Source organism: Malassezia japonica, chromosome 2 (genome assembly GCF_029542785.1).
Source record: "Malassezia japonica chromosome 2, complete sequence".
Lineage (NCBI taxonomy): Eukaryota > Fungi > Basidiomycota > Malasseziomycetes > Malasseziales > Malasseziaceae > Malassezia > Malassezia japonica.
In genome coordinates, this window is record NC_083371.1 from 88,951 (window position 1) to 109,511 (window position 20,561).

General features: G+C 67.4%; 11 protein-coding genes and 1 non-coding gene across 12 annotated transcripts; 7 read left to right on the forward strand and 5 right to left on the reverse strand.

The window, feature by feature from the left end:
• Positions 1-28: 28 nt before the first annotated feature.
• On the forward strand, positions 29-1,139 carry MJAP1_001159 (aldose 1-epimerase; the record flags this gene model as incomplete). The annotated part of the gene is made up of 2 exons (XM_060265125.1): positions 29-272; positions 295-1,139. The coding sequence occupies 2 exons, from the start codon at positions 29-31 to the stop codon at positions 1,137-1,139; spliced, it is 1,089 nt and encodes a 362-aa protein (XP_060121108.1).
• Positions 1,140-1,498: 359 nt separating this feature from the next.
• MJAP1_001160 (uncharacterized protein) lies at positions 1,499-4,849 on the reverse strand (the record flags this gene model as incomplete). The annotated part of the gene is made up of 1 exon (XM_060265126.1): positions 1,499-4,849. The coding sequence occupies one exon, from the start codon at positions 4,847-4,849 to the stop codon at positions 1,499-1,501; it is 3,351 nt and encodes a 1,116-aa protein (XP_060121109.1).
• Positions 4,850-5,116: 267 nt separating this feature from the next.
• MJAP1_001161 (uncharacterized protein) lies at positions 5,117-5,940 on the forward strand (the record flags this gene model as incomplete). Its single annotated transcript, XM_060265127.1, has 3 exons — positions 5,117-5,778; positions 5,801-5,852; positions 5,875-5,940. 3 exons carry the CDS (start codon positions 5,117-5,119, stop codon positions 5,938-5,940), a joined length of 780 nt encoding a protein of 259 aa, XP_060121110.1.
• A 7-nt stretch (positions 5,941-5,947) lies between these two features.
• APL2 (beta-adaptin) lies at positions 5,948-8,139 on the reverse strand (the record flags this gene model as incomplete). The annotated part of the gene is made up of 4 exons (XM_060265128.1): positions 5,948-7,792; positions 7,815-8,029; positions 8,053-8,079; positions 8,103-8,139. The coding sequence occupies 4 exons, from the start codon at positions 8,137-8,139 to the stop codon at positions 5,948-5,950; spliced, it is 2,124 nt and encodes a 707-aa protein (XP_060121111.1).
• A 110-nt stretch (positions 8,140-8,249) lies between these two features.
• MJAP1_001163 lies at positions 8,250-8,341 on the forward strand. The gene has a single exon. It is a non-coding gene; the product is annotated as a tRNA-Pro (tRNA).
• Positions 8,342-8,389: 48 nt separating this feature from the next.
• On the forward strand, positions 8,390-9,387 carry DIM1 (18S rRNA (adenine(1779)-N(6)/adenine(1780)-N(6))-dimethyltransferase; the record flags this gene model as incomplete). Its single annotated transcript, XM_060265129.1, has 2 exons — positions 8,390-8,721; positions 8,748-9,387. 2 exons carry the CDS (start codon positions 8,390-8,392, stop codon positions 9,385-9,387), a joined length of 972 nt encoding a protein of 323 aa, XP_060121112.1.
• A 10-nt stretch (positions 9,388-9,397) lies between these two features.
• On the reverse strand, positions 9,398-14,185 carry APC1 (Anaphase-promoting complex subunit 1; the record flags this gene model as incomplete). Its single annotated transcript, XM_060265130.1, has 1 exon — positions 9,398-14,185. The coding sequence occupies one exon, from the start codon at positions 14,183-14,185 to the stop codon at positions 9,398-9,400; it is 4,788 nt and encodes a 1,595-aa protein (XP_060121113.1).
• A 38-nt stretch (positions 14,186-14,223) lies between these two features.
• On the forward strand, positions 14,224-15,313 carry MJAP1_001166 (ubiquitinyl hydrolase 1; the record flags this gene model as incomplete). The annotated part of the gene is made up of 3 exons (XM_060265131.1): positions 14,224-14,393; positions 14,417-14,674; positions 14,716-15,313. The coding sequence occupies 3 exons, from the start codon at positions 14,224-14,226 to the stop codon at positions 15,311-15,313; spliced, it is 1,026 nt and encodes a 341-aa protein (XP_060121114.1).
• Positions 15,314-15,341: 28 nt separating this feature from the next.
• On the forward strand, positions 15,342-18,974 carry MJAP1_001167 (uncharacterized protein; the record flags this gene model as incomplete). Its single annotated transcript, XM_060265132.1, has 1 exon — positions 15,342-18,974. The coding sequence occupies one exon, from the start codon at positions 15,342-15,344 to the stop codon at positions 18,972-18,974; it is 3,633 nt and encodes a 1,210-aa protein (XP_060121115.1).
• An 8-nt stretch (positions 18,975-18,982) lies between these two features.
• Positions 18,983-19,319, reverse strand: MJAP1_001168 (uncharacterized protein; the record flags this gene model as incomplete). The annotated part of the gene is made up of 4 exons (XM_060265133.1): positions 18,983-19,003; positions 19,029-19,069; positions 19,093-19,144; positions 19,170-19,319. 4 exons carry the CDS (start codon positions 19,317-19,319, stop codon positions 18,983-18,985), a joined length of 264 nt encoding a protein of 87 aa, XP_060121116.1.
• Positions 19,320-19,464: 145 nt separating this feature from the next.
• MJAP1_001169 (uncharacterized protein) lies at positions 19,465-19,870 on the forward strand (the record flags this gene model as incomplete). The annotated part of the gene is made up of 2 exons (XM_060265134.1): positions 19,465-19,473; positions 19,592-19,870. 2 exons carry the CDS (start codon positions 19,465-19,467, stop codon positions 19,868-19,870), a joined length of 288 nt encoding a protein of 95 aa, XP_060121117.1.
• An 11-nt stretch (positions 19,871-19,881) lies between these two features.
• On the reverse strand, positions 19,882-20,529 carry MJAP1_001170 (uncharacterized protein; the record flags this gene model as incomplete). The annotated part of the gene is made up of 3 exons (XM_060265135.1): positions 19,882-20,152; positions 20,179-20,322; positions 20,345-20,529. The coding sequence occupies 3 exons, from the start codon at positions 20,527-20,529 to the stop codon at positions 19,882-19,884; spliced, it is 600 nt and encodes a 199-aa protein (XP_060121118.1).
• Positions 20,530-20,561: the final 32 nt, after the last annotated feature.

The following is a 20,561-nucleotide window of genomic DNA, read 5'->3' on the forward strand; positions in this document are numbered from 1 at the left end:
TGAGCCACGTGGCGGACCGTGCGCAACGATGGAGCTCGCCAGCGCGGACGGGCGCGTGGTGGTCCAAGTGCTGCCGTACGGGCTGACTGTGCACGCGATTCGCGTGCACCACGACGGGGACTGGCACGATGTGCTTGCAGGTCCTGAGGATCCCGCTGACCATGCCAGGTACGGGCGCCGGTTCTTTGGACAGGTCGTCGGCAGGTACGCCAACCGCCTGCCGGCGGGCACGAGTGAAGCGGGCGGCGTCCGTGTCGACCTGGCCGAGTGGGGTATGTAGCGCTTCTTATGCAGGTGGCGAGGGCGTCAGCCACCACGGTGGTCCGCCCGCTGTGGCTCGTGACGGGATCGAGCAGACGGGGCCGCTGGATACGGTTACGTGGACCGTGCTCGAGCATGCGCAGCTCTTTGGCGACGAGGCCCACGATGCGTGTGCGACGTTTGGCATCGAGTCGCCCGCGGGCGATCAGGGCTACCCCGGCCGCCTGCGCATCGAGGCACGCATTGCGGTCGACGGCGGCGACGTGCCGAGCGTGCGTGTCGCATACCGAGCCAAGCTCATGGACGCGTGCGCGGCGACACCGCTGAACCTCACGCAGCACTGGGGCTTTAATTTGGACGCGTCGAGCGCAGCATCCAAAGGAGCAGGCGTTGGCGCGCACGTACTCCAAATGCAGACGCCGCTGCGCCGCCTCGTGCTCGATGCGCGCGGCGTGCCGACCGGCGAGCTGCGTGCGGTCGAGGCGGAGCATGACTGGACGCGAGGCAAGCGCATTGCAGACGCCATGCCTGACGGGGGATACGACGACTTTTATGTGTGGGGCCGACCTGGCAGTGGACCGGTCGTGCGCCTCGCTGCGCCGTCGGGTATTGCGCTCGACTTTTCTACGAACCAGGCAGGTGTGCAGCTGTATACGGCCAACAGTGTATCTGATCCTGCGCCGGTACGCAAGGCCGTGCACGGCGGATTGTACGATGGCGTACGCTGTGCGGCCTTCCTCGAGTTTAGCGCGCCGCATGCGACGTTCCTGCGCCCCCCGCTGCATGGTGCCGCCGCAGGCGATACAATACTACATGCTGGTGAGGTGTACGAGCACTGGGTCAATATTGCGATCCAGCTGAATGAAAAAGGAGCATAGTGCCATAGAGAAGCATGCGCCGAGTGCGATTTGACATAAATAGCCCAATATGTGCACGGGCCAATGATTCCGTCCGAAAGGGCGGATCGAGCGAAAGGCAGCTCTTTGCTGGTTCGAGGCACGAGTCTCTTGACTATACAACTACAAGTTTCGTGACGCGAGTCGCTGCCATTGGCGCGACGTTCCTTTTTCTAGACTTGATTGATTCGGCATGGTCTAGTGTTCCATTTTTGGTACGAGAAAATGAGGGAAAGGTGCTATGTCTCTATGCGCGACCGCAAGATGCCACTGCACGCCAAGGGCGCTACTAGATTCCGAATCTACGAGCCTGCAAACCCCGGTCAACAAGCGAACTGCGGTTAGTTCATCACGCGAAGCGTCGACGACTGCTGGTCGCGACGAGGAATCGGGTACGACATCGGCTTGGGCGACTGCGCGCGCGTCTCCGGGAAGCGGAACGACGGCGCAGTGCGCATGCCCTGCTCCTCACCGTGGATGACCGTCTTGCCGTCCACCGAGTTGCTGTACAGCGAGTCCGAGTCACCGTGCGTGTCGACGGACGTCGAGACGTCCGTCGGCGCGTCGTGGTCCAGACCCTGGTTCGAGTCCTCGGGGCTGGCGCGGTGCATGCCACTCAGGTAAGGGTACGAGCAGTGCGAGCCGTTCGAGTCCGTGCGTCCCTCGCGCTGGTTCTGCGGTGAGTAGTATTCGTGCGCAGCGTAGCCGCCCGCCGCCGCCGCGCCGAGACCGGCAGCCGCGCCGCCGGCCGCGAGGCTCGACGGGACGTGCGGGTGCGTGTCACGAGGACCGCGGACGGTGTGGCGCGAGGCGTCCGTCGCCATCGAGCGGCCGCCGACCGGCGAGGCCGAGAGCGGCGTGCCGGCGTGGCCCTGCATCGAGTAGCCCGACATGTTCGAGCGACGGCCGTAAGGCTCCGCCTCAGCGCCCGCGCTATTCATCGGCTGCTGGAGCCAGAGAGAAGAGACCGGGGGCGCCGAGCCGAACTCGGGGTCGTCGCGGCGGTCCTTGGGCACAACACCGTTGGAGCGGAGCATGGTGATCTGCTGCGACTCGCGGCGCTTGCGGTAGGCGTACAGGCCACCGATCACCGCACCGACCGCAAGGGCAGCAGCACCAATCACACCACCGGCAATCGCACCGGTACGCGCCGTCGACTCGCCGTTGTTATGGCCATTGTGGTCACCGTTCTTGTCGTCCTTGCCGTTCTTGTCCGCAGCACCCGTCGGCGACGCGTCGCCCGAGCTCGACTGGCCGGCAGCACCGGTAGGCGAGGGAGCAGCCGTCGTGGGGTCCGAGATCGGGGTCGTCGAGCCGCTCGGCGGCGACCAGCCGCCGTCGGCCTCGGGACCCTTGGTCGCCGAAGTGCCCTCACTGCCGCTGCTCTTGCCCTTGCCGTTCTTGCCCTTGCTGGGCGCCGCAGAGGAGCCCGAGCCGGCGCCGGGCGCGCCTGCAAAGCCAGTGACCTGGGCAGGCGTGCCCGAAACGGGGATCATGTCGGGGAAGGACGTCGTCGTCGGGGGAGCGTGCGACGGCGTAGGGCCGCTGCCCGAACCGTTGCTGCCCTTGCCCGAGCCAGAGCCCGAGCCAGAGTCCGAGCCCTTGCCCGAGCCCTTGCCCGAGCCAGAGTTCGAGTCCGAGCCCTTGCCCGAGCCAGAGCCCGAGTCAGAGTCCGAGCCGGAGCCGCTGCCCGAGTTGGAGCCATTGCCCTGCGAACTGTGCGAAGCGTTGGAGCCGCTGGCGCCGTGGGAGCCGTTAGCATCGCTCGAGCCGGCGCCGTGAGCGCCGCCCTGCGAGCCGTGAGCGCCCTGCGAGCCGTGCTCGGCCTGCGAGCCGTGCCCGCCCTGCGCACCCGCGCCCTTCGCGCCGTCCGCACTGTCCGCAGCGCCGTGGCTGCCGTGCGAGCCACTCGCGCCGTTGCCGCCCTGCACCTGCTGGCCGTTGGAGCCATCGGTGTTGGGCACCGCGCCGGTGCCGCCGGCCTCGCCAGCGGCACCCTGCTCGCCATGCGAGCCGGTGCGCGAACCATCGATAGACACCGCGCCGACGCTGCCGCTGTTGCCGAACGAGCCCTGGCCAGGGGCCGAGGCGTCGCCGTTGGCGTCGTTACCAGCCTGCTCGCCCATTTCGACGCCCAGGAAGCTCGCCGTGACACGGCCGGCAACAACAGCGCTCAGCTTGTCGGTCCAGCGCCACTGCATCGCCGTCGGGCGCGTCTCGAGGTACATGACCAGAGGCTCCGAGGCGTTGACGTTGGTGCCGCCGCGCTTCTCCAAACCGTACGCGGTGCTCTTGTACTGCTGACCGAAGGCGACGACCATCACGTCCTCGACGACAGTCGCCGAGTGGAACGCACGGGCGCTCGGCTCGGGGCCGTTGGCGGGGCGCGGGGCGTACTTGACGCGCGACCAGTGTGCCGGCGTCACGTTCGGGTTCAGCAGGAAGGTCTCGTCGGTGGGCTCGTTGCTCACGCCCTGAGCGCTGTTCTGCTTGTAGCCACCGTACACCATCACGGTACCGTCGGAGAGGTGCACGGCGGTGTGGCCCACACGCGGCGGGGGCACATCGCCGGCCGTCACCCAACGTTCCCAGCGGCCGGTGGCCGTGTCAAGCACCCAAGGCTTGTGGAACGAGACGAGACGGTTCTTGTAGTCGCGGCCACCAAGGAACATGACCGGCTCCGAGAACTGGCGCGTGGTCTGGTTCACGAGGTGCTCGGGAAGTGCCACGGCGGCGTAGTCAGAGAGCGGCACCGAGGCGAGGCGCTCGCGGAACTGCAGCTGGTGCGCAGTCGCGTTGTGCTTCAAGAGCGGGTTCGAGGACTGCAGCGTGCCGCGGCACGTCTCGCCGTACGGCTCCGGCAGCGACCAGACGTCCATGGTCGGCTCGCGGGTCTTGGCCGGGGGCGTGGCATCGTGGCACACTTCGTCCCAGTTCTCACCGCCGAGCACGATCATCGACTTCGAGCGGTCGTTGCCGAGGCCACGCGGCGGCATGACGGCCTTGGCGTGCGTGCGGCGGGCGACTTGGCCCTTGCCCTTCATCGAGCGCCATGTGCCGTAGAGGGTCGAGTTCACCAGGTCGAGGGAGTAGGAGTAGATCGGCGCAAGATCCGTCTTGCAGTACTCCGTCTTACCACCCACGACGTAAAAGGTGTCCTGCGAACCACCGGGGCACAGGTTCGACGAAACGGCCGCCGAGGCGTACGCGAGCGGCGGGACCGACTCGCTGTGGTTCGAGCGCTGGACCTTGAGCCAGGGGGTGACCTGGGACGCAGCGATCGAGCGCTGCAAGTCCTGGAGGCCGCTCATGTCGAGCACCCACGTCTCGTTGGTCAGCGTCGAGTGCGTGTCGGTCTGGCCACCGCTGATCACCACGGCGTTCGCGGAAGGGACAAAGGCCGCTGCCGCACCCCAGCGCGGGCGAGGAGGCACAGTGTGGTAGATCGACATGTCCGGAGGCGGGGCAGCGATCGGCACAACGCTGCTCATCATCGACGCGAGGGGGTTCTCGGGGTCCGCATCCGTCTGCGACTTCTGCGACTGGATGCTGTTCATCAGCATGGAAAGAGGGTCGGCATTGCCGAGGGATGCAAGGGGGTTAACCTGCTCCGAGTGTGCGGTCGCGAGACCAGAGATATGCACCGCGACCGCGATAAAGGTCGCAAGCGAAAGGAACTTGGGGGCGATCATTGTGGGGTAGTGAAGGAGTCTCCGCCAGGGAGGGGTAGAATGGAAAGAGGTCCGGCCTCGAGAAGGTGTGCGATGGAAGGAGTCCGGCTCCTAACCAGTGCACGGGTGGGAAAGAGATGGATGGGTGTCAACTTGTCCCACTGCGCGCGTCGCGTATTTCAAGGCTTCCAGCGCTAGATGTTCGCCGCACCACTCCACCCGCCGCGTAGAATCTAACAATATCGGGATGCACGTCCCGATCAGATGCGCACGGTACCGTTCGCTACGATGCCCGACCTGCTGCGGGCCGCGCCACTGGCGCGCGAGCGGCTGCCGGCCGTGGAATCTAGTGCCTGGACCCCTTTCTTGGCGGAGTGTGTCCAGGATGCATTTGCCCATGCGCGTGACGCATCCAACGTAGCCAAGCGCATACGCACAAGTGGAGCGGAGAAAGTCGCGTGCGGCGCGTCGCCCTCGCTGGAGCACGGACGGCTGGCCAGGGCGCAGTGGCACACGCGCGCATCCACGCACAACGTGCCGTACGAAAAGTTTGCAAAGGGGCTCCTCGAGGAACACACGGTGCAGGAGCAGCAGTACATCGAGTCGCTCGAAAAGGTAACGTGTCTCGAGGCGCTGCAGCCCAACGTCGGGATCTGGCACAATGCGTACAAGCTCCCCCCGCTGACCGCGGACCGCGACTTTGTCGAGCTCGTCTTTGCGATCCCTCTGCCGCCACACCCCGAGCCGTTTTCAGCGGCACACGAGCAGGCGTCGCTCGAGGCCGCCTTGTGGATGCATGGACCGCCCGCGGCGCCCCGGCCCGGCGAGCTGCGCTCGTTCCTCGTGCTGAGCCAGCCGATCGCGCACGCGCGCGAGAAGGGGTACGTGCGTGCGTACTATGCCAGTGTCGAGGCGGTGCGTGAGCGTGCCCCGTCCGAGACCGAGTGGATGTACGTCGTTCTTCTCACCCAGCATGACGGTCCAAACCGATTCCTCGGGCTGGGTCCCGCTTTTTCTGCAAGAGGTACGCCGTGTGACTCATGCAGCTCATGATGCCTTCCAAGATTGCCGAGGATGTGCCTAGTTTCCTAGCCTATGCCGAGCGTCTGTAGCTATGTACTAAAACAGGCCCAGCAGATCGTCCTGGCGCGAGGACGCGGCCGGCTGCGGCTGCGGCGCACTCTCGCCAAAGATGCCCATGAGGTCGTCGACGGCCGCGCGCGGTGCGGGCTGCGGCGCGGGCTGTGCGGCGAACGGATCGTCGCCGAGCAGGTCGCCCAGCGAGCCAAGCTGCTGCGCGGCGGCGCCGCGTGCCGCTTGCTCGGCCGGCGCAGCGTCGTCGTCGCCAAAGTCGAGCAGGTTCTCGCTCTTGGCGCCCTGCGCAACGGTCGCAATCGCCTTGGACCGCGCCGCCTCGTCGCTGTTCACCGCGAGCGCCGCCTGGAGACCCTGCACGCTCATGCGGCCGTGGCCGATAAAGGTCGACGCGGGCTTGTGGTAGACGCTCGAGAGCAGCCCGAGCTCGCGGATCAGCTCGTTGAGCAGCGCGCGCGGCACGCTGGTCGGGGGAATGGCGATCGGCGGCACCTTGGCGAGGACCACGTCGCGCGCCGCGTCCGAGTCGGCGCTCGACAAGAGGCGCCAGTAGATGTAGGCGCGGTCGCGGAGGTCGGCATTGTCGCACTCCTTGGTCGCCTTCTCCAGCACGTCCTGGACGATGCGCTGCGCGAGCTCCGAGTCTGGCTTCTTGAGAAAGAGCTTGACGATGGCCGTCAGCGTCTGGAACTGGACGGCGGGCACGTCGTCGGCAAACTCGTCGAGGCACGCCGCGAGCTGCTCGGCAGAGTTTTCGATGCGCTCCGCGTACTCGCCAATGATCCAGATGAGCGACGCCTTCGCCTCGGGCTCGTCGATATCTTCGAGGTTAGCACACAGCGACGGGATGATGCGCGTGTACTGGTTGGGGTACTTGCGGAAGATATCCTTCACGACGACCGTCGCCTCCTGCACCACGTAGTTCACGCGCGAGTTGATCAGCTCCAGTAGCACGTAGACGCAGCGCTCCGCCGCCGCCTCGATCGCAATCGCGCACTGGCCAATGGCGCGGATGGCGCGGCGGACAAAGTCGACGTCGACTTCCGACGCGTATTCTTTGAGTTCGCTCAGGAGCATGTCGACGTTGTTCTCCTTGGCGAGCTTGATCATCACATCCACCTTTTCTGCCTTGACGTACGGAGGGTCGTTGTATTTGCAGAAAAAGATGCGCAGCTCGTTCGAGAGGATCTCGGGGTACTTTTGCAGGATCAGGTTGATGTTGCGCAGCGCCACCCACTGCACCTCGGGCTCTGCCGAGACGAGCGTCACGAGCGGCGGCGCCATCTTGCGGATGAGCTGCTGGACGAATTCCGGCTTGCTCGTTGCCTCCATGTGCACGAGCACGACCTTTACTGCGCCGAGCACCACGCTGCCGTTGGCGTGCTGGAACTGGGGCATGACGCGCTCGCAAATGTGCTCCGCCTCGCGCCCGTCGACGCTGCGGTAAGCCGCGAGCGTGTTGAGGATCACGATGCGCCCCCACTCGGAGCACTCGTTCAAGGCCACGAGGAGCTTCATGAGGATCTCCGAGTCGAGCGCAAAAATCGGCGCATCGCCGTCCTGAGCCGCGTCCTGAGCCGCCTGCTGGATATCGTTGAGCGTCGCGACAGCGTTTGCGACGACCATCGGGTTGTTATCCGCAATCATATCCTTGACGCGGTCGACGAACCCCCGCTCCAGGGCGAGCTCTGGCTTGAGCGAAAAGAGCTTCGCGACGCAAATCACCGCTGTCTTGCGCACGTACGGATTGTCGTCCGACAGACACCGTTCCAGCGGCTCTGGGAGGTAGTCGATGATCTTTTCCGCACGCAAGCATCCCATCGTGCGGATTGCGAGTGCGCGGATCAGCGGATTCGGGTCCTCCGAGTCCTGTGTTAGTGCGCGCACCTACCTTGACAAAGGTGTTCACTGCGAGAATCACGAGCTCCGGCTGTGTCTTGGCGTAGTTCATGAGGTAGAGGTAGACGAGCTTCTTCTGCTCCAAATCCTCCGTCTGCATGTTTTTGAGCACGTCGGGAAAGAGCGCCGAGACGTCCTTGCCGACGGTCATGTTGGCAATGACCCGCTTGATGCCATCCTTGCGTTTCTCGCGGTACTCGCTGTTCACTGGGTCAGTTTGTGCGACGTACGGTCCGCACGCAACTCAAAGGTCTCGCCTATGGTCAGTCGGGCAACGTACCTTTGCGCTGCGCTCCAAAAAACCCAGGCCGGCTCATGGCGCGTCAGACGTCGGACGAGAGCGACGGTGCGCGTGGCAGCCCGCTTACGAGCAGAGATAATAGCACATGTTCAAGGATGCACAGCCTGCTTCTCTATTTGCTTTGCCGGCCGTATGGTCTAGTAGTATGATTCTCGCTTTGGGAGAGTCGCGTAACTCGAAAATGCGAGAGGTCCTGGGTTCAATTCCCAGTGCGGCCCCCCTTTTTACGTGGAGGGCCTCCACCGCTTTTTTTTTTGCTTCCTCTCATGCCGCGAGCGGTTTCGAACAAGGTCACCTCGGCGCAGACGCAGGCGGCGAACGCCGCGCCGCGCGCGGCACACTCGCAACAGAATACGAGCGCCACGACGAAAAATCCCATCTTTAACACGGAAAAATTCGGCCAACATATCCTCAAGAACCCGCTCGTGGCCCAGGGCATCGTCGACAAGGCCGCCCTCAAACCGACCGACACGGTGCTGGAAGTCGGTCCTGGTACGGGTAATCTGACGGTACGCATTCTGGAAAAAGCGAAAAAGGTCACGGTCGTCGAAATGGATCCGCGCATGGCTGCCGAGCTCACCAAGCGTGTGCAGGGAAAGTACGTCGCCCTTTTTGCTCACCCAGGCCCGAACAGCGCAAACTGGAAATTATCCTCGGCGACGTCTGCAAGACGGAACTACCCTACTTTGACGTGGTCATCTCCAACACGCCTTACCAGATTTCCTCGCCGCTCGTGTTCAAGCTCCTGTCGCACCGGCCGCTGTTTCGCTGTGCGATTCTCATGTTCCAGCGCGAGTTTGCGCTGCGCCTCGTCGCGCGCCCGGGCTCGCCGCTGTGGGGGCGCCTGAGCGCTAACGTCCAGCTGTACGCCAAGGTCGACCATATCATGAAAGTCGCACGCGGCTCCTTCCGTCCGCCGCCGCAAGTCGACAGCTCGGTGGTGCGCATCGTGCCGCTGAATCCCCCGCCGGCGATCCGCTTTGAAGAGTTTGATGGCCTGACGCGCATCGTCTTTTCGCGGCGGAACAAGCAGCTGCGTGCGTGTTTCTTTGGCGCGCGCGGCGTCCTCGAGATGCTCGAGGCGAACTGGAAGACGTGGTGCGCCGAACACAACCACGTCCCGGACCCGAACGAGTCGTTTGCGTCCAAGGTCGACGGCGTGCTGCAGCGCCTCGACATGGCCGAGTGCCGCGCGGCGAAGCTCGACGTAGACGACCTGCTCGCGCTCCTCTCGGCGTTCCACGAAGAGGGGATCCATTTCTAATAATGTACATCTATTTCCACACGCTCAGCAGCGCATCGAGTAGTTTTTCGCGCGGCGCGAGCGGCGACGTGAGAAGGAGCACGCGCCGCAGCACCTCGGCCGCGGCCGCATAGGGCATCGCGGTGAATTTGGCGCGCAGCGCGTCGAGGTCCGCGCCGAGCGGCGCGTCCATCGCAGCAAGCGCCACGGCGCCGCGCGGGGAGAGCGAGGCGCCGTGCCCGGCGAGGTAAGCGAGCGCATCGGAGGGGAGCGTGCGCTGTGCGAGGCGCGTGCGCAGGTGGGAGAGCACCGTGGGGCTTAGCAGCGCCTCGCGCCCGTCGCGCACCGCGTGGCTGGCCGCGCTGCTGTAAAAGGCCTCGAGCAGCTGCAGATCTTGTACGAACCACGCATCGTCGCTGTGCACCCCGTCGTACAGCGCAAAGTAGACGTGCGCGAGGGCAGGCGTGTCGGCCGTGAGGCACTCCATGAGCACGGCCGTGCAAAAGACCTGAAAAGGCCTTGTCCCGCAGCACACGCGGCGCACGAGCGCCGTGTCCTGCGGCGCGGTTTCAAAGGACTGCACGAGCTCACGCAGGTCACGCAGCATCGCATGCGCCTCTGCCGAGGTGCTTGCGCTGAACGGGTGCGCGGCCCACCCCCGCGAACGCGCAAAGATGCTGCGGTGCCCGTGCGGGTCGTCCACGTAGCTCAGGTAGCCCGTGCGCCGCTGCACATGGAACCAGTGAATGTGCCGGGGGTCGTGTGCGCCGTGCGCCATCGCGTTCGCGTCGAGCGAGGTGGGCCAGTACCGCCGGCTTGCGCTCTGTACGCTGTGCACGCCTTCCAGCGGAGGGAGGAGCGTGGGGGCGTACATCTTGGGGCGGCCGCTGACCGACACCGGCAGGAAGCACACCTCGTTGCTGCGCACGTCGCGCGCGACCAAGAGGCGGGGCGCGAGCGCAAGCACGTACAGGTGGCGCGCCGCTTGGAGGTGTGCGCGGCAGTCTCCCGGGCCCGCAGGATAGCGGGGCAGGAATGCGGCGAGCATCGCGGCGATTGCCACGTCGCCCGTGCCAAGCGTAAAGCGGCCGCCGCCGAGGAACAGCAGGCCGAGCGCCATGTGCGCGGCCATGTGCGAGCCGTAGCTCCGCGACGTGGCGCCGTGCGCGACGCGGTACAGGCGCAAGAGCTCGACGTCGCCCGTGCCCGCCATGACGGTCGCGAGCGCGACATGCAGGACGTCGCGCAGCGTCTCGCGCGCGGCGTGAGCGACGCGCGAGGCGTAGCGGTCGTCGGACGGCACCGCGTCGTGCACATAGTCCTGGAGCTGACGCAGGAGCAGCGCGCGCGCACGCGCGTCGCCCGTGCCTGCGTACCGCAGCGAGAGCGCAAGGCATGCGCCCGCGCGCATATTGTACCACGCAAGCTGCGTCGCGTCGCGCATGCGCCCCGGATCTGTGCCGTGCATAAACGGCGCGAGGGTGCTCTGGAGCCACGCCTCGTCCGGCGCAATGTCCGACCAGAGGATGAGCGCGTGTGCGAGCGTGCGCACCAGGAGCAGGTCCGGGCGCAGGTGTTCGAGCGCGTGTGCGTTCGGGGGCGGCGCCACGAGCTGCGCAATGTCCTTGCGCTCGCTGCGCAGGAACACGAGGGCGAGGGCGAGCGTCGCGGCGTGCATTGCGCGGTTCGCCGCCGGGGCCTCGGCGCCGGTGCCGAGGAGCAGCCGGCGCAGCTGTGCGAGGAGTGCCACGTCCGACGCCGAGTCCATCGGTGTGCGGCGGCCGCGCCCGAGGAGCACAAAGCCCAGGCCGAGGCCGGCGGCATTCGCGTACATGTCCTGCATCCCCCCCGGCTCGCCGCCCTCGAGCTGGGCGGCGAGGCGCTCGGCCGTCCAGCGGTGGTCCGTCTGGCAAAAGACGAGGCCCATGCCGAGCAGGCCGGCGGCCTGCGTCAGTGGCGAAAAGTGCAGCGCGATGCTGCGGTGGGGCAGGAACGCGGCGACCTGGATGGCCATTACCTGGCGCGCCGCGGGATCGGCCGTGCCGAGGAACGACGCCGCGACGCCAAGCACCAGGCCCACGGTCGTGAGCGCGTGCCGCGGCGTCAGGTAGCGGTAGGCGTGCACGCGCCCGAGGCGCGCAAGGTGCCCGTGCAGCCCGAGGCCGAGCAGGAAACCCGCGTGCCGCGCCGCGTCGCGCTGCGCAGTGCTATGCGCAAAGATCCAGTTGGAGTCGATGCGCTCGTCGGCGTGCACGGCAATCTCCAGCGCGGACGCGACGCCGTTGTGGAACTCGGGCCACTCGACTTCGTGGGGATCGGCGGCGTACGGGCGTGCAAAGAGCGCGCCGCCGGGGTACGTGCGCAGCGCGAGGCACAGGCGCGGCGTGCGCCACGTCGCGGTCGGCCGCAGCGCCCGCGAGGCCATGCGGAACATGCCGCGCCCGATGCACTGCGCCATCGTGCGCTCGGCGAGCGTGCGGGCGGTCTGCAGGAGCTCGGCGTGGTGCTCGAGCTCGTCGCGCTCGTCGTCGTGCGCAATGTGCGCCGCGTTCGGCGAGGTCGTCTGCAGCATGCGAGCGACGTCGCTCAGGCGGTAGTCCTTGGAAAAGAGCTGCGCACAGAGGGGATCGAGCGACGCGTCGGGCAGCGTGCGCAGGAGCGAGGGGTGCACGCGCGCCTGCTGCGTGGTCGGCGATGCCTGCGCACTGGCGTCGAGGCGGCGCAGGAGCGTGTACGCCTCGGGCGCCCATCCCTTGGGGGGGTCCAGCTGGCAGGTGCGCAGCACCTCTTCCAGGGGAAGCGCAATGCCCGGGGGCAGGCGGCCGAGGACCGACGCGTCCCAGTGCAGGTCGAGCATCGTCTGCACGAGCTGCTGCGCGGCGCCGACGCCGGGCGTGCGGAGCGCTGCGCCGCCGAGGGCAGAAAAGAGCGTAAAGATATCCGCGCTGCGCTCGCAGTGCCGCAGCGGCGCGGCGCCGTGGACGCCGCACATGGCCGCGCACTGGAGATAGGTGTCGTGCAGAGACACTGGGCGCTCGAGCGCCGTGCGGAGCAGCGCGTACAGGTCCGGGGGAGGCGCGACGTTTGCGGCTTCGCCGTCGAGCCCGCCGACGCTGGGGATGCGCCGCTGCCAGTAGTCGACCCACGACGCCCAGCCCAGGTGGCGGCACACGCTCAGCAACAGGTGCACGATCCGCGGCGCGTCCGTGCGGCGCCGCAGCGTGTCGAGCGCCGCGTCCTGGGCGAGAAAGTGCAACACCACCGCGACGCCCGGGAGGTGGTGTGCGTCGAGGAGCGGCGGCGCGCTGCGTGGGCGTGGCGCCTGGCGCGCGGTGCCGAGGCACCGGCTGAGGAATGGTTCGTCGCGGTCCGCGAGTAGGTCCGTGTACGCGTCGCTCGACTTGGCCGCGGGCTGTACGCCACACAGGCGCTCGAGCGTCGCCCAGGTGCCATACACCGGCGCGCGCCCTGCGCCACAGAGCTCGGCCCAGCGCGCAAGGAGCGTGCTCGAGGTGGGGCGCGGCAGCGACGCGAGGAGCGCCTCGAGCACGCGTCGCGTCAGTGCACAAGCCGGGCGGACACACAGCCCGTTGTTTTGGAGCAAGATCGCGGCGGTGCCGTGGCCGGGCGGCCCGCAGTGCAGCGCGTCGCCGTCGCCGCGCACGAGCAGCGCGTCGGGCTCCTCTCCTACGATACACACTGCTGTGACGTGGTCCGCGACAAGGACGGCATCCCCCTCGCTCGGCGCGCGCACGCTCACGCGGTCGCTCATCGAGACGACACGCGCAAATGCGCGGCGCGCTGCTGCGACGGTCATGTACACGTACTGCTCGCCGCGCACCGTGAGCGTCGTGCACGCGACGCCCTGCTGGAGCTCCGGCACGCGGATCTCTTCGAGAAGCGCGGCCGCGGCGTGCGCGTGTGCAAAGCCCTCAAACAGCGGCGTATCCGCCTCGGTATCGTGCTCGGCGGCGGCGAGCGACGACTTGCGCTGGCGCAGCGAGCGGTGCTGCAGCGACGGCCGCCGCTCGTCTTCGAGCACCGACGCAAGCTCGGGCTGTGCGTGCTCGAGCTCGGCAAGCAAGTGCATGTCGGACGCGTCGCGCACCGAGCTGCGGCGGCCGCCGCGGCGCAGTGCGCTCGAGCGACGCGACTTGCGTGGGCGCGGCGGCGGTGCGGCGTATGCGTCGTGCGCCATCGGCTCGCGAGCCGTTGCGTATGCGTAGATGCGTATCGCGCCGCGGCGTGCGGTAATAAGAAGCGGCGCGCCGCTCCGGGCCGCATACACGATCTGCTCGTCCGGCGTGAGAAAGCGCTCGGCGGCGCCGTGGAGTGTCGGCGTTTCGATCCCCGAGATTGCCGGGACGTGGATCATCTTGGCGAGGTCGTCAAAGACGCTGCGCAGGTAGAATGCCATCGGGAGGCCTTCGCCCCCCGCCCTATCTTCTGGCTCGCGCTCGCGCACGAGCAGCACGCCGAGTGCGAGGGGGTGCACGGCCGCGAGGCGGAACGGCAGCGGCTGGACGTACTCCTCTCCGAGGCGTGGAAAGTAAAACACGGCGGTGCGTTCGAGCATCACGCAGATCGCACGCTCCGCCCCGCCGCCGCCCCGCTCGAGGAGGGCGGTAGACGCCGCACGGACCGGCTCCGCGTACGAAAACGACTGGACGAGGCGCGCGCCGCGCTGCCATGCGACGCGCGTGCCTGCCCAGTGCAGCGAGCCGTACTCGTGATCCTCATATGCGCCGCTTGTCGGGCGCCTGCTCGCGCCAGCGTGCGCCATGGCCCGCAGGCGCGCCAGCTGCCCCTGCTCCGCCATGAAGCAACACAGAGAGACGCGTCCACGTGACGACTTTCATGGCACGCCGCGGCACGCCGCGTGCAAAAGGGCGGCCGCCCGGCGGGACGCGGCGGCAGCGCGGCGCGGCGAGCGATCCCGAGGAAGACGATGCGCGGCTCACCGCGCAGCTGCGCGAGATGGGCCTGTACGCGGCGGACACGATGGGCGACGGCAACTGTTTATTTCGGTGCGTACTTCCTTCTCACGCAGCGCGCTCTCGGACCAGCTGTACGGCGACCCCAACCACCACGCCCGGCTGCGCAAAGAGGTACGCTTAGAGGCTCATCAGACGTGTGACCAGCTCGAGGCACACCCCGACAAGTACGCGGCGTTTGTCGAGACGGAAAAGCCGTTTGACGCGTACGTCAAGGCGATGCGCGAGTCTGGCACGTACGGCGGCCACCTCGAGCTCGCGGCGTTTGCGCAGCTGCAGCAGAAACCGATCCGGATCGTGCAGCCCGGCCTCGTGTACGTCGTCGCGTGCGACGACGAGGGCGCGCGGCGCGCAGCGCGCGTGCACGCCGCGAGCGGCGGCGGCAGGCCGCGCTCGACGCGTACGATGCATCGCACGCCTCGGCGCCGGCCGGCGCGGCGCTGAGCGAGCGCGAGCTGCGGCGCACGCGCCGCGCGCAGCACCGCGAGCAGCAAAAGGGCGTCGCGGCGCCTACCGATACCCTGCTCGAGACCGTCGGGCCACTGCACATTGCCTACCACAACTGGGAGCACTATTCGTCACTACGGTCGCTGTGCGGGCCGCACAAGGGCCTGCCGCGCATCGAGAATCCCCAAAACCAGGAGCAGCACGAGGACGAGGAGCTGGTCATGCGCAGCGCACCGGGACACTCGCTCGCGACCGTCCGCCGCTTGCTCGCGGACTATGGCGACTGGGAGATGGTCGTCGAGGAGCTCATTGAGCGCGATGCGGCCGAGGGCAGCGCGGCGTCCTCCCCGAGCTCTGCCGAGACGACATCGAGCGACGGCACCGGCACGCAGCTCGCTAATACCACCCAGTCGCTCCATCTCGGCAAGAACAGGCCGCGGCGCAGCGCGCGCCACGCCAACAGCGACCACAGCGACACGCCGCCGCTGCGCGAGCTCGCGATTTAATAGCTTACTAAGCAACGCGTCGCGCTCCATGCTACGGGCAGCGCACTGGCTGCCTGGGGCGGTACGTGCGTTCCGCACGCGCGCCACGGCGCGTGCGGCGCAGCGCGAGTACGATAGAGAGATGCGGCATGTGTATCAGCCGCCGGACGTGCTCCTGCAGGGTGTGCACCCGGAAAAGAAACGCGCGCGGGGGAAACGGACCAAGCTGCGGACCGTATCCGATGCCGTGGACCGCGCAGGGAGCGTGTGGGTGGGCGTAGAGAAGGCCGCAGAGGACGAGGTGGACGAGGCGCGTGTGGACGAGCCGTTCCTCGCCGACGAGGCCGGCGCGCCGAGTGCACCGCCCGACGCGCTCGCCGACGCGTGGGCCGACACGTTTGTCGAGGGTGACGCGGACGTCGACTATGGCGAGCAGAGTGCGGGCGGAGAGGAGCCCGCAACGCAGCGCACAGGGCACGACGAGGTGGATGCGGCCGCGCCGAGGGAGCGCGCCGTGCCGGTCGCGCCAAACGATACCCAGCCGTACGCCAAAAGCGCAGACGCACGCGAGGCGCGCGAGGCACAGCGGCGTGTGCACGCAAGCGACACTTCCGACGCACCCACACACAGCACGGCCGCACTCGATACACACGCGCACATCGACGCCTTGGCGTCGCTCGACGCGCCGCTCGACGATGTCCCTTTTTCTGTGCACGACGTCGCGGATATCCCTGCCGCGCCGGGCGCCGACTGGGACGCGCACGCCGCCGAGCCGCCTGCCGCGCTGCTCGACGCGCTCGCCGACACGAGCGAGCCGGACTGGGCCGATACCATCCCGGACGAGGTGCTTGCGCTGTTCCTCGCCGAGGCGCGCGGCGACCTCGGCGCGCCGAGTGCGGCGCTCGAAGCATCGGTCGCCGCGCGGCACACGCCCCCGGCCGCCTTGGTCGCTGCGCCGCGCACTGCGCCGCTGCGTGGTGTGCACGACGTGTACGACTGGCGCACGATTGCCACCTCGCAGCAAACCACCCCCTCGTTCTTTCCCCGCTGGGACGCGCGGCAGTGGGTGTGGGTGCGCAAGTGGCCGACGCTGTCGCTGCTGCTACGCTCTGCGCATGCAGCTGTCCATGCGGTGCTTGGCGCGCTGCGCACGCCGAGCTTTCACGCGGCCATGGCCATTGCAGCGCGGCGCTACCAAAACCACTGGCGCGCGGTTCTTGCGCTGGAGCGCGAGCACGCCGAGGCCGAGCTCGCCGAGGTGCGCAAGCGCCCGGTCCAGGAGCTTGTTGCACTCGGTATTGCGCTCGATGGTATGCAGGCCTACTGGCAGACAGAGCGGCACTATGGGCGCCGCGTCGGCGTGTTCAAGCTGCCAGGCTCAAAGCGCCTGCCGCGGCACAAGCTCATGCCGGGGTCGGTCGTGACGATGCACCCGGTCGACGCGCAGCCGGGCTGGTACAAGCCCAAGGCGGACCAGCAGAGCCAGGCGCTCTCGATGCTCGACCGGCTTGTCGCGCCGCTGCCGACCAAGACGGACCCCCATGCGATTCCCGTGATTAGCGGCGAGCTGGTCGACGGGAACGCGACGCGCGTGCGCATCCGCTTCAGCGAGGCGTACGAGCACGTCGACCTCGCCGCGTACGACTGGCGCCTGGACCGCGGCGAGAACGACGTGGTGAACGAACGCACGGAAAAGGCGCTCGATGCGCTCATGTACGACCCCGACGACGTGGCGCGCGCAAGCACGTCGCGGCGGATGTATGCGCTGTCCGGCACGCCGCTGCGTGATGTGCTGCTGCCGCTCCCGCCGCCGCTGCGGCAGACGCCTGCCGAAGGGCTCTTTTCGCGCGACACGCGCATCCGCTCGTGGTACGAGCGGCACAGCCTGCCGCGCCCGCTTGCAATGGATGGCGACCCCGACCTCGGCCTGAATGCGAGCCAGACGCGCGCCGTTGCCATGATGCTTAAAGAGCCGCTGAGCCTCGTGCAAGGGCCGCCCGGCACCGGCAAAACGCGCACGCTGGTCAAGGCCGTGTCGCTGCTGAAGCAGCACTTTCAAGTGCCGCACCCCATCCTCCTGGCGGCGCACACAAACGTCGCGGTGGACAATTTGGCCGCGGGATGCCGCAAGCACGGCCTCAAGATCGTGCGTGCGGGCTCCTCGGCCGCCGTACATCCGTCGCTGGCCGACGAGACGCTCGAGGCGCACACCGCCAAGCACCCCAAGTACGCCCAGCTCATGGACGAGCAGGCGGAGCTCAAGCGGCTGCAGCTCGAGCGTGCCGCGCTCGACGCGGAGCTGGCCGAGCGCCGGCGCACGCACGCGGCCACCGGCACGAGCGACCCCCGCATGGGCGTTTTGCGCACGGCCCTCGGCAACCTCCGCCGCAAGATTGGGCGGGTGGTCGCCAAGAGCCATGTGCTGCGCAGCGAGATCACCGCGAGTGTCTTGCACGATGCCGACGTCGTGTGTGCCACAGCGATCAGCGCCGGATCGCGGCAGCTCGACATGATTGACTTTCCGATCGTGTTTGTTGACGAAGGCTCGATGGCGACCGAGCCCATCGCGCTGATTCCCCTGATGAAGGGGTGTGCACAGCTCGCACTGATCGGCGACCACAAGCAGCTGCCGCCGGTCCTGCGCAGCATGGATGCGAAGCGCGGCGGCCTGTCGACGTCGCTCTTTGAGCGCCTGATGCACCAAGGCACGCCGGAGGCCGCGACGCCCGACGCGCAGCGCCGCCCCCGCATTCCGTCGGTGCTGCTGGACGAGCAGTTCCGTATGCATCCCACGCTCGCCGCGTTCCCCAACGCGGCGTTTTACAGCGGCGCGCTGCGCGACGCACCGAGCACCTCGGCCCGTACGCCGCTCGCGAGTGCGTACGCGGCGACGCGCCCTGACGGCACACCGAGCCCCGTGACGCTTGTCGCGCACGGCCCGGTCGCTGCGAGCACCGCGTCGGCGGGCGGCGTGCTGAGCAGCGTGTCGCCGTACAATGTTCCCCAAGCCGACCTTGCGCTGGCGCTATTGTGCGACCTGCTTGTGCGCAATCCCACGCTGCGTGGCGACGAGATCGGTATCGTGACGCCGTACGAGGCGCAGGTCCGCCTGCTGCAGCGCATGCTCGCGGCCGGTGCGCCCGCGCACGCGGTCCTGCCTGGCGAAGAGAGCCTGCCGCATCTAAGCGAGCACGCCGTGCATACGCTCGCCGCCGCCGATCCCCAGCGTGCCGCGGAGCTCGCTGCGATTGAGGTGCACACGGTCGACGGTTTCGAGGGCCGCGAGAAGCCCGTGATGCTCTTTTCTACGGTCAAGTCGGGCGGCGGCGCGCTGCGCGGCACCGCGGCGCTCCACGCGGCGCTTGCTTCGCCGAGCTGGGCGAGTGTCGCGCCGCTGGCCGACCTGCCGACGCAGCGCGGCGGCTACGTGGGCTTCCTCGCCGATACGCGCCGCCTGAATGTCGCGCTGACGCGTGCGCAGTGCCAGCTCTTTTTGCTCGGCAACCTCGACACGCTGCTCTCGGCGCGGCTCGGAAGCAGCGGCGAGCAGGCGGTGGAGCACAGCGATGTGCACGCGATCCGCAAGTACGCGCGATGGCTCCTTGCGCAGGACTACGTGCTGGACGTGGACGTGATCCATGAGCGACTGTTGGAGGAAGCGGTGGATTCCATACAGCTATAGGCTACCATTTACTTCTTCTCCTGGTGGAGCTGGGTGAGTATTAGAGGCACATACGTCGTCGACGACCTTCTGCTGCTTCTCGAGCGACTCGCGGACTGGATTAGTTTCTTGTACATACGCTTCTGGAGCTTCTGCTTCTCCTGCTCAAGCACGTAGTAGTCCTCCGAGGCCTGTGCGTTAGTCAGAGGCACCTACCTGCTCGCGCTTCTTCCAGCCCTGGCTCTGGGCGGTGGCGCCGGCAGTGCCGTCGGAGCCGACGGGGTTGTCAGAGTACATGCGGATCGCACCCGACGCGCGCGTCAGGGCAGAACGGATAGGCAGGTTGGTGGTACGCAGGGCGAGCATCGTGGTGGGGGGCCCGACCGCGGCTCGGGTGGCGCGCCATGTGGCATTATCTCACGTGACGAGGGCCCGCTGGCGCCGGGCAAGGCCGGCCGAGGCGTGTTCCGTTACGATCTTGATCATGCTTGTTACGATCGCTCAGCGCTCTATGGCTTCGGTATGTGGTGACGACTAACAGCAGGCGCGTGTCGCCGGTGTGCGTGCTCTGTCGTCTTCGGCTGTTGCCCGCAAGAGTAGGTTTTTATTTCCCGAGTGCTGACGCAGACATCGTCCAGGAGCTCTACCTGAAGGAGCTCCAGAACTTCGAGGCGCCCAAGAAGTCTGCGGACGCGCACAAGGGTGCGGTCCGTGAGTTCCAGCAGCCCGCTGCTCCCAAGCAGCCTGCCTCGGCGACTGCCTCGGAGATCACCTCGCAGCTCGACGCCTTCCAGGGCTACGAGCCGGACGCGGTCCCGGAGGCTGCGCGTGGCGAGGAGGAGGTCGCCGAGACCCAGGACGTGAACGCGTACCTTGCTGAGCTGCAGGCGGACCCCAAGCTCGAGGCCCACCACTAATCCTGCATAGGCTATAGAGGGAGTAGACTCGATCCACCCCGCGCGAGCATTGAGCCAGCGTACCGCAGCGTCGTGACACCGCCCGGAAAGTAGGCTGCGAGATAAAAGAGCAGCGCGACGAGCTGGATCAGCGCAAAGAGAAAGGTGACCAGGCGCCAGCGCGGCCCGAGCGCAAAGTAGAGCGTGCCGATCATCGACGAGACGTAGGCCACCGAAAACGGCAGGCGCCCCTGTGACATGAGGTGCCGCAGCTGCGCCATGGGCCCCGAGAGCACGGCAAAGCTGCGTGAGTGAGACGCGCGACGTACCCTACCATGAACAGCACATTACCCAGGGTAAATGCGAGCGCAAATTTGTGTGGCCGCAGCGCGAGGATCGGCGGCGCAAGGAAGAAGAAGGAGAACAGGAAGCAGATCCCGCTCCCTGCCAGGCATGCAAGGAAGCCGAGGAACCTGGGTCAGTCGCGCCACGCACCGCTCCCAGTGGCTGAGCGAGAGGTAGGCCTCCTCCTCGTTCGAGCGCTCCGAGGACCGCAGAGGCACATAGCCCGACAGTCCGCTATTCAAGTACGACAAGAGCCCATTCGACTCTGCGGGCGGCGCCGGCGGCGCGGTGTCGCGCCCCCACGTCCAGCCCGGCAGGCCGCTGGCGTAGTTCATGGCACGAGACAAGATCGGGCGATCGGGATGTA